Below are 10,876 nucleotides of genomic sequence, written 5' to 3' on the forward strand. Positions count from 1 at the left end.
AGATTACTTGAATAACCTGGCACAGTTTCAAAGTAGTTGAGTGGCCTGCAGTATATTTCCACATCACAAGTGGCTTGCAGCACATTCTCAGATCACATAAGTAACCCATGGCACATTTCCATATGACAAGTAGCTAGCTGCATATTTACAGATCACCTGCTGCAAAGTTCCAGATTACTTAAGCGGATAGCTATTCAGTTCCACTACACCTAAGTTAAATGTGTCCCGCGTGCCACATTTTCAGATCACTTAAGTGAAACAGTATATTTAAAGATCAACCACTGCACAGTTCCAGATGACTAAATTGGCATGTGGCACGTTTACAGATCGCCTAAGTTGCCACTGACACGCTCTCAAACCAATAAAAGTGGCCCACACTTTCTGAAAGGTTCAGCCCCCGCTTTAGGAACCATTTAATATTAACTTCGTCGCCCCCCCCCCCTTGTATGGGTGCTCAAGTGAGATATGAAAGAAACAGGCAGAAATCAATGTTCAAGCTAGTATGGCTTTTTAACGTGGATTTAAAATTTAATATTAACTTCACAAAAAGAAATAAAACATATTCATGCAACATATATAAATTATTCAAATATATGGAATTTTCGAAGAAAACTATGCATATATAATTCAATATTGTATACGAGGCACTGGATGTTAAGTTAGTCAGCGGATAAATTAAAAAATACGATCCAGTTTACAACATTCTGTCAAGATTTCATGTCCTCCAAAAATGTGGGTTCTGCTGTAAGCGCCGCTGAAACGTCGTAAACCAATTCTGAACAGTACTGAGTGGGACGAATGTTTCGTTAGTTGGGGTCATCTGACTCTGGGTGATGGCGAACGACGCTACATAATTGAAGAAGTTCTCTAGCATTTTGTTGGAAAATTCCGTGAAGGAATCCATATTAGAGGGCATACTTTGTGGAGGTGGTGTCTGAAGCTCAAGCTGCTGAAGCGGTTCGACCGAAATGCCGATTTGCGCAACATGAGATATCGGTTGAACGCCAAATGGAGTAGTACTATCTTGAGCTGAAAAAGAAAAAATAACATTCAAAAACACATCTAAATTTTCTTTAATCATATATCATGCTGAAAAGGTTGGCAAAAATAGTGTAACGCTAACTTTCAACCTGTAACTGAGAATAGTTTGCATGAACAATCATGATTAAATTTGAACACAATGAAACAAAAACAATAATGAGGAATACATGATCCCAGATGTGTATTCACATGCCCGAGTGGCGCAATGGTAAGATGCTCGTTTTCCACTACAAAGGTTGTTGTCAACGTCTATGAGCTCGAATCCAGCCAAAAGAACATCCGAAAAAGTTCTTCACCTACTGAGCTGGGACGACCATAGATAAATGTCGCCTTCATTTCCCAGCCAACTCCATTAGTTGGAAATTGCCATACAGCAATATATGACTGGAGTTGGTGTGCAGTAAAGTAGTAGAGGTGTATTCATAGGAGGGCTTAGCTGGCTTTTAGCCGAGGGCAGCAAGTTCAGAGAGGTGGCGAATTTGAAAAAGGAATGCAAGCATCGTAGCATAATTGAGAGTTACAAGTATCTAAAGGAGAAAGGAAAAACCTAGAAAGGAGTGGTCAAGAAAATTAGAATGGAAGAAGGGAGGCCAAAATTTTTATAATAGCCCATAGATGACAAAAGCATATGTGTTTGCCGATAGACTTGGTCAGTCAGTAACCTACAGAGTTTCAAGAATGTGAGTGACCAGAAGAGTGAGGAACTAGGTCAATGAGCAACCAAAAGAAAGACTTGGAGTGTGAAGGAACAGGTCGGTGAGTGGCCAAAATAATGATCAATGAAGTGTGCAGGCATGTAACGAAAAGAAAAACCCAGAGAATATTTGAGCATAGGAGTGACCTAGAGAGTGAGGGACGATGTCTGTGAGCAACCAAAAGAGTAATTTAGTGGTACCCTTACAACCCTGTGGCCCAATTGAATTATTTTTTTGAGTGAAAGGCCTGGACATAAACACGAGTAATGGGAAATAAATGAAGATAAAACAATGAATTACTCATGGTCTGGCTTCACTGATGCCGGGGCCCGGCGACTGAGAAACGCTGATTTAGAATGTACAAACATACTAGTGACTAAAATAGTATGCAAGCATATGAATGATCAAAAGAGTTACCTACACAGCCAAAAGACAAAGTCAGTGAGCAACCAAATGAGTGACCAAGAAAGTGTGCAATCATGTGAATGACCATAAGAGTGACTTAAAGACGGGCATATTTACTAAGAGCTAAACGAGCTGTAGCCTAGGATGACAAATTTGAAGAATGAGTGGTCAAGAAAATTAGACGAGAATGTGAAAAGGGAGTCAAAATATTAATGTTGCCCACAGGCAGCCAACACTATAAATCCACCTGTGGTGGATTCAACTTGTCATGAAAAAAAAGTTGTAGGCTGGAGAACGCTTTAAATAGGAAATCTTGGTGAGAATTAAGAGTCTGAACCATGGAAATAAGTCATACTAAGCAAGAAAAGGTTTGTAACATATGGAACAAGAGGGAGATTAGCTGTAAGATGGAATTGAAGAAAATTAAGAGAAGTCATTGTTTGCAAAAGTCTCAGTTTGTGAGTTTGTTTTAACAATGAGCTCGTAACAACAGCCTTTTGCCCCCAAAAAACTTCCCTTCCAATTGACACAGGTTTTTTCTTTCTTTCAAACTGACTGGTCCAATTGCCAAAATGAGTTTTGCCGGAAGTGTGTATGTGTATCTAATAGTATGAGTACGCGTGTAGAATGCATGATGATTATGCATGAATTTTTAGTTCTGCCATCTATTGTTAAAACTGATTGAAGCGTAATAATTTTTTGAATATTTTTACCATTGTAGGTTCGTTTCTTTCTGTGGCAAGACTTTTTAATGGGAAGATCGGCTCATATTTGCCTGGAAGTTAGAAACCACAGCAAACTCACTTCAGCCGACCATCCCATTGCCCTTTAACTCCAAAAAACATCTCTTCCAATTGGCAAAGGCTGTGAAAACCTCATGAATTATTAACATATGGAATGTTCTTGCAACCAACAGTTACCAAATTGTACATTGTAAACATTTTCAGCATTTTGTGTTTGGGAAGTGCTGCCATCTGTTTTCCATATTGGTAGTGAGTGGCAGATAGTTGAATTTTCTTGTTTTTATACCTATTTTCTTCAAGGCCTGCCTACTCAAACGAGAACAAACTCCCATTTGCATCACGAAGTTGAGAAGCAAGAGGAAACCAATTTTAGCCAACCTCCGCTATGCCACCTGTGGGATTTGAACCTGGATCCTGAAAATAAGATACAAATACAACACCACAACAGGCAAAATGCCCAACGAGGTGTCCGAGAAAACACAATGGCTATACAGTAACTGAATGATCGCCAGAACTCCGCCTTTGACCTTTGAAGACTGGACACACCCCGCTTCCCATCTCAGAGAGATATTGAAGCGTTCCCGAAGGATGGGTGTACCGGAAAGTTTTATTATAAACAATAAAACATTGTCGCCTCAGACAATGGCAACAAAAATAAAATATATATAAAAACGATCGTCAATCAGAACTCTGCCGCTGGACTTATCCTGTTGTTGAGATATCTTCCAGCCTATCTTTGTGGCAGAATCAGGAACATTTTGAAAATTGAAAAAGAAATAAAATTTTAACAAACACAAAATTTTTACAATATATTTTCCCCAACAACTAGGTACCATCGCAATTAACATATTTTGTGATGATATAAGATGAGATGGAGTTGAGAGTTGTTGGAGAAAAGTTCCAGGGTTTCGTTAAGAATGAACATACATATTAGAATGAAGGTATATTTTAGACGCAATTGGGGGGGGGTGCCCATGGCATCTCATCTGTTATCTTACACTTGTCATATTATATACATAAAATACAACCTATACAGCGGCTGAATTTCTAGTATAAGCACTACTCACCTCCTTTGAGTTTTGATATTTTGAATATTGCACTGGGTTTGGTGTTGGCAATAAAGCCCAGAAATTGCCACGACGGTGCAGCTGTTGGATCAGGCCAGCTGAAGTATACTGAGGGAAAAAAAAGAAAAATTATGACAAACATGTATGCACACTATACAGTATAAAGCCTTGGTTTTTTACTTTGAAATGTCATCGAAAACAAAATGATTTGAGGAAAAACAGGAGTATGAAGCAATATTATTTGAATAGGAGGGAAGATGGGGAACAGTGAACCACCCCTTAAAAATTTAATCGTTTTTCATTTTTTGAGCTTGATATTTTTACTTATGTTAGGCAATTTCGTAACGAAGGTTTACAACCGAAAAAGTACATGGTCAAAACATATCTCAGCCATTTTGCAGAAGTTTGCTGTTTTTAGCTGCATAAAGTAAAATATTGCTCCATCAATATTTGAGATTTGTTAACAACAAAGACATGAATGAATGAACACCAGAACTTTGACACTGGACATTTATCCCATTGCTGAGATCTCTTCCAGCCTAGCTTCGTGGCAGAGTCTGGAACACTTTATTTTGTGTCAAAAAAGAAAAAAAAACATAAAATTTTTACAACGTATTGGGTACTGTCACAATCAACAAATTTCACGATTACAGACAAGATGGAGTTGGAGAAAAGTGTTGGGGTTTTGTTAAGATGGGATGAATGTACACCAGGGTTTAAGCTATGGTCACAGTTTTTGCAAAATGCGAAAGGAAATCTTAGAATGCGAAAGAAGTAGTAGCCACTTTTGCAAAACTGCGTACAGGAGGTACAAAACGACAAGACATCCAACAATAAATCATTGGCATTGTAGCATTTTGCTTAAAGCTTTTCCCTCATTTTCTCTTTTTGCTAAAGGAATTTTTTTATCTAAAACACATATTAGGATGGAGGCATATTTTAAAAGCAATTGGAGGGGGCCCCCCCATGCCATCCCATGTGTTATCTTACACTTGTCATATTATATACGCAGGATACAAAAAAACCCGAAATGATAATTTTATTGTGAAATATAAAATACCCATCATAGCGAGTAATTTCGCTTAACACCTTATTGGTGAGCAAATGGGTTTGATAACTTGCGGACTAGAAGCCAGCATCAGTTTTATTGGGTTGAGTTCACTCGTTCCGGTGGATTTGATGAAAAAATCCAAAATAGAAATATTGTGTGGTGGAATATACACAATTAGGGATCACCCGTGTCATCTTGCTTAGCACCTTATTCGGTGAGCAACATGAATACGACAATATGAGTGCGTAACAACAAAGAGAGGAAGAATGCAAGAAAAACACCAAAGCGTATGATACTCATTTACTTATAAACCTATATGAAATACATCTATTAATAGCAAATAAAAAATCTTGGATAATTTTCTTACTCATAGTCTACATGGAGTACAGTGTACCACTCAAAAATGGGGCACAGTGGACCGCATGTATGACAGTATATCTATTTATTTGTAAAATTTTTTTTATGATTTCAATTATTAAAACCTGGAAAAACAGATGCAAAACGCAAATTGTTAAAAAAATTATTTTAAAATTAATGCTATTTCAAGAATAGGTTCACAATACAATAATAAAATTTAAAATTTTGAAATACCGTATTATTTGGAAGTTTTAAAACCACTCTTAAACCTTGGAATAGTATTTAACAGGATATAGTTTGATTGTCAAACCAATAAAATGCAACATTTTTTCCCATCTTTAAAAAAAATATTTCGATCATTGCGTTCTCGTGTGATGGGTTTAAAATTATGACTAGTAATTTAAATAATTTACTCAGAAATGCACATTCAAAAATATTATTCTTCCTACGTACCCATACATAAACCAGGGTTACTTAACCCTCTTGAAACTAAGGAACAAAAATGCAAATGAAAGTTGCATAATTTTAGAATGACTTTTTCTCATACGCATTTCAATGTTCTCTTGTTGAACTTCAACCTTCCGTAATTTACATCTCATTTGTAGTTTTCTTGAATGATTCAAACTAAAATTCATTTCATTTAACGCAGCACTAATTCCTAGTACACCAATTCACACTCCAAACCTGTATATTTGTGTTGAAAATCTATTTCTATAGCATGGTCCACTGTTCCCCCCCCCCCCCGTCTGGGGCACAGAATTATCTCTTTAATTTTTTTTTTTTAAACTCTCTTAAATTCCTATGGATGCCATAGAAAAACAATAGGGATTGCGCCAACACTAAACACACCATACAATTTTCTAGTGAATGATGTTTAGGACACTGCTCTCAGTACTGCAGAGGTGGACACCTCTGACGTCCCCCAAAGCTGAACATGCTGAAAACTGTGTGACATATGTCGCAGAACAATAAGTGCTTTTACAGAACAATATCTCAGGAAGAATTTTAATAAAAGTGTGGAAAACACTATTAAGCCAGGATTACACTATAAAAGTTCCAAGTTTTTTATCAAACTTCCCAAAGATCTTTTATCAAACTTTTATAGTGTAATTTCAGCCTTAAAGCAATTCTTATCGCAGAACATTTTCAGTCAGCTGAAGGCTCATTGCAGAACAATGCAAAAAATTCTGCTTTAGCACCGACGTCATTCTACTTCCAGTAATATAAACTCTATCCCAGAAACAGTTCAGACCAATAACTATCCACTGCCGATACACATGGGTGCCCAGACTGTTATTATTTGACATAGTGTAGTATATGAAGTGAAATTGACTTACCTGATCCGCCCATACCATCAGGAAAAGGTATAGCTCCGGTCAAGAACACAACAATGTGATTGACGTTATCAGCATCAAGGATGTTGATCAAAAACTTCGTATTATCTACTTCTTGGAAATCGGTTTGCACCTACAGCCAAAAACAGAAAAAAAATGTGTTCACGTATCAAATAAAGGAATCTGTCACTGCAAACTGAGCCGAAAGAATTCATAATGATTGATTACATTAGAAGTCACAATCTATACAAGGTGGTGTTTGGGGAAAAAAAAAAAAAAAGTTACTGCAATCCAAGCCACTAGATGATCATAGGCACAGATTGACACGAAAGGCTGGAGGGCACTCGATAATGGAAGCTTGGGCATGATGATTGTGATGCCAATTCATGTACCGGGTGCATAGGTAACAGAGTGTATGGCATTTTACTGGCGAACCGTTGATCATAGAGACATACTTCCAAAAAATAGAAAAAGTATCCACATAATGTGTGTTGTTGAAGGAATGTGGCATCTGAAGACAAACACTTAAAAGATATAATTAAACATTTATTCATACAAGATATACGGAAGACTGGATGTTGTGAAGATATTTATTATTTGAGATGTTAATTTTTTTTTTTTTTTTAAGGAAGGAAAAAACTCATCTCTGCCTCTACCGGGAGAGATGAGTTTTTTCCTTCCTTAAAAAATTAACATCTCAAATAATAAATATCTTCACAACATCCAGTCTTCCGTATATCTTGTATTAACAAGTGGAGAGCGACATTCATGTCATAAACATTTATTATATAATTAACCTACCAAAATATACAAAGAACCTACAAGAATGAGCGGACCACATGACTGTCGGGTTCGAGTCACAAAATGCAAGTCTAGTTCCTCCATTGCGCTCCCCTTCCCACCATGCAGACAGCACCACCCAGTGGTGAACACTGTTGCCACGTGTATAGTAATCAGATATGCCATTCGTGTTGCAAGGAGTTGAATAGTTATTAAAATAAAAATGAAATCTTTCTATAAGCTCAAGAATGGGTATATATGCTGGGTTTTCCCAACTTTCCTCTGTTTTTGAATTCGAATATCTCAATGTTATATTTCACTTAGAAACATGGACTTTTTATAGTTGGTATCAGGAGAGAGAGAGAGAGAAATAACTGTCTAATTGGGTTTTTTGGGCACACCAGGAATGGTATAAAAATGTTAATTTTTTTATTTTAATAACCAAACAACCCCTTCCAACATGAATGTCATATCTAAGCACTACACACTAATTTGACACTTTTCCTAATTGGAAGTATGGCTCTGGCATAATTACATCATTCGCCAGTAAAATGCCATATGCCCCTGTATATGGGTGTACATTTGATCAGTCGGCTCCGTCATTGATACTGGGGGGGGGGGGAAGACATTGCTCCCAACATCTCTGCTCATGTAGATGATATTACATGAATCATGATGCACGAAAACTCTTTGACATACCCACATACACTAGAGAGCAATTGCGTGAATCGAATCAGAGATATGTGGGATTAGATCTAGTAAGACAATGGCGTCTATACCCCATAGTGAGGAAATGATTCTGGATGCAGTGGCCGCTTACACATTTTTGGTGCGCCAGCATTAATGAGCGAGTAATTTGATTAAGTCCCACAGTTAGTTGATGTACACATGCTTGCCATACTGAAAATAAATAAAACAAATAATTATTGCATCTGTATTATAATTAGTTAGAACACAATTTCGCTTTTACTTTGTTGTGATGGCTGGCACGGGGGACCGCTGGCCGTGTTTCCCTCACTTATCCACCACCTGACGCAGAAAGCACATCACGACCCTTCAGCCCCGAATATAAGGACCCCACCAGCAGGCTAGAAAAAAAATTGGCAAAAAAAAAAGTCTCCAACGAAATAAGCGATTATACTATAGCTATTTCCTGTTTTGTTCACTCGCATACTTGCACACTACTTTCGAAAACACCAACTCTGGCCATATCACTATATTGCAATTTAATGCCATTAATGAGATGGGTTGGAAATGAATGCGCTGTTTATCGGTGGTTGCCTCAAGTCCGTTAGGGAAAATATTTTATCTATATCCTCCCTTGGGTTCGAACCCGGGACAGCAACCTTCACGGTGGTAGACGAGCACCTCACCACCAGGCCACTCTCGGGCGTTCACATACTTGCACACTGGTCACTCACACGCTTGTAAATTTATTCAGGTTGCTCTTTTGTCATTAACATGCATTCTGACATAAATTGCTCCGGGCCTCCCAGACTACTTCATCGCATTCCAACTTCGGAACAGCTTTGGTATAAGAGACATGCCAAATTGGCTACTTTTTTCTGGCAATAAGTTGCCATCGTTGGCACACTCTGGATCGGTGTTGTTCTGCTGGGTTGTCGCTGCTCTGGAAAATCCTGCCAGGCGGCGTTAGTTGTCCTAGCACATCTTTTCAAACAGCGTACAGCCATATTGTCGTTTGTGCTTGTTCCGAGTGTTTGGATTACATTTTCGTCGCTGGTCAGGTTGTATTGTTCCCTTTTTTTCCCCTTTATTTAAACAGTGCCCGTATTTTATTTATACCCTGATCGCTTTATTATTTAAACAACGGTCCAGGCTTTATTTTAAACAATGCCCGGGTTTTATTTAAACCCTGATCGATTTATTATTTAAACAATGGTCCAGGCATTATTTAAACAATGCTCGGGTTTTATTTACTCTCCAGCGCGACCCAACCCGCAAGGGTAAAAGGCTTATATCCCTGGAGGGACAGAGCCTGGGCCGTGACTGGTTTTATTTAAACCCTGATTGATTTATTTTTATCCACAGTTTTATTTTTTAAACAATCCAGAGCTTATTTTTGTTTATACCATTTGTTTCCTATTGTTTTTTACTGTTTTCTATGCTGGCGATTTTTTTTCCCGGCGCACGTAGTGTCTGGCAGCTTTTTCTCGGACCATTGGATATATTTGGCGTCGGAAAAAAAGTCGCCAACCTGTCCCTTACACCAATGTTGTTCCCCAACTTCGGCCATATATTGCGATACCACAAAGTCCAACAAGTAAAGTTGTATGCAAAATGAAAAGTTGGGTGCGTCATTTATCAGTGATTACCCCCAGGTTCGGTAGGTAAAGAACTTATTTCTGATGGGTTCTGCCCAGATTAGAACCCGTGGACATTGACAGCAACCTTCATAGAGGAGAGCATCTCACCACCGTTGCTCGGCCTCCCTGGCTGTCAGCCCCCTGTGTAATCCCAATTTTTCAATTCTTGACCATCCACTTGTCACTAATGCGCATGCGCTCTCACATTAATTAGACACACAGAAGTTACGTCACCTTTTGCTCCGCCGTACACCGAATAAACGTCCGGCTCCGTGTACATGTCCACAACTTTCTTCTAAAATCGCCGTGGCGACAGGAGATTTGCCAAGCCCTGCCAAAATAAGGGTGACAAATCGCCAAGAATACACCTCCGAACCATCGAAACCGGTTAATTAAAAATTACAAATGAGATTTTAATCTCTTCGAAATCACCCCTTATTGATCGGAATGAGAAACATTATGAAATCAGTATAATTTTTAAATTATTCGATTACCAGTCTCCCAGAGACGATTACGCCAAACATCGGGGCAGCCATTCTTTGTTGAAAATGATGAGAAACAATGAAGTCTCTAAATGTAAACAAAAGGGAACTAATATTCAAAATTCCCACGGGAAAGAAACAACAAATTACTGCACCACTGGAAAAACAACGTGAGTAAACAAACTTTACACTTCCCGTAACTTGTAAGTTTACAAATATTCTACAAGCTACATAGCAGTTGTGGGCTTTTACGTGCTTTTTAGAACTAATCATTTTCATGCGCTGCCATCTAGGAGACAACACACGAAATACAGTTTGACGGTAGTTCAGCGCTATTTTTTCTCTTAAAAATACGGAAAAGCGGGGGGGGGGGGGTGTGGGAGCAAGGTCCCACACTTCCTAGAGCAGGGCCTTTAGGCTACCTTTTCACGGTCCCTTCTATAGTTAATCGCCGCCCTTGTGGGGGCCATAATTGGTGGCACTGCCCCACCACACAACGTCAATGGTAGAGACGACTGACATAAATACATAACGTCAATTCATATACTGTATATCCATGTATATATGAATCGACATCATCATGACCCACATGGG

General features: G+C 38.5%; 1 protein-coding gene across 2 annotated transcripts; it reads right to left on the bottom strand.

Moving 5' to 3' along the window:
* Positions 1-512: 512 nt before the first annotated feature.
* On the bottom strand, positions 513-10,501 carry LOC149069117 (protein OPI10 homolog). 2 transcript variants are annotated; one of them, XM_089251038.1, is made up of 4 exons: positions 10,295-10,501; positions 6,697-6,826; positions 3,952-4,059; positions 513-1,029 (listed from the first exon to the last, which is right to left on the bottom strand). In XM_089251038.1, the coding sequence occupies exons 1-4, from the start codon at positions 10,334-10,336 to the stop codon at positions 716-718; spliced, it is 594 nt and encodes a 197-aa protein (XP_089107164.1). In that variant the 5' UTR covers positions 10,337-10,501; the 3' UTR covers positions 513-715. The 2 variants fall into 2 exon arrangements, with proteins under 2 accessions (XP_089107164.1, XP_089107162.1); XM_089251036.1 differs by lacking the exon at positions 10,295-10,501 and adding an exon at positions 8,253-8,373.
* Between the last annotated feature and the right edge of the window lie 375 nt (positions 10,502-10,876).

This window comes from Pholcus phalangioides, unplaced genomic scaffold (genome assembly GCF_987345545.1).
Source record: "Pholcus phalangioides strain wild (caught in Gottingen) unplaced genomic scaffold, Ppha-v1.0 ptg000024l_1, whole genome shotgun sequence".
NCBI lineage: Eukaryota > Metazoa > Arthropoda > Arachnida > Araneae > Pholcidae > Pholcus > Pholcus phalangioides.

Excerpts from the sequence above, each read along its gene's own strand:
- LOC149069117 (XM_089251036.1), bottom strand. The coding sequence starts at position 8,297 with ATGTGTAAGCGGCCACTGCATCCAGAATCATTTCCTCACTATGGG. Across the intron at positions 6,827-8,252 it reads AATCATTTCCTCACTATGGG|GTGCAAACCGATTTCCAAGA; the intron begins GTATAGACGCCA and ends TTTTGGCTGTAG. Across the intron at positions 4,060-6,696 it reads TGATGGTATGGGCGGATCAG|TATACTTCAGCTGGCCTGAT; the intron begins GTAAGTCAATTT and ends TTTTTCCCTCAG.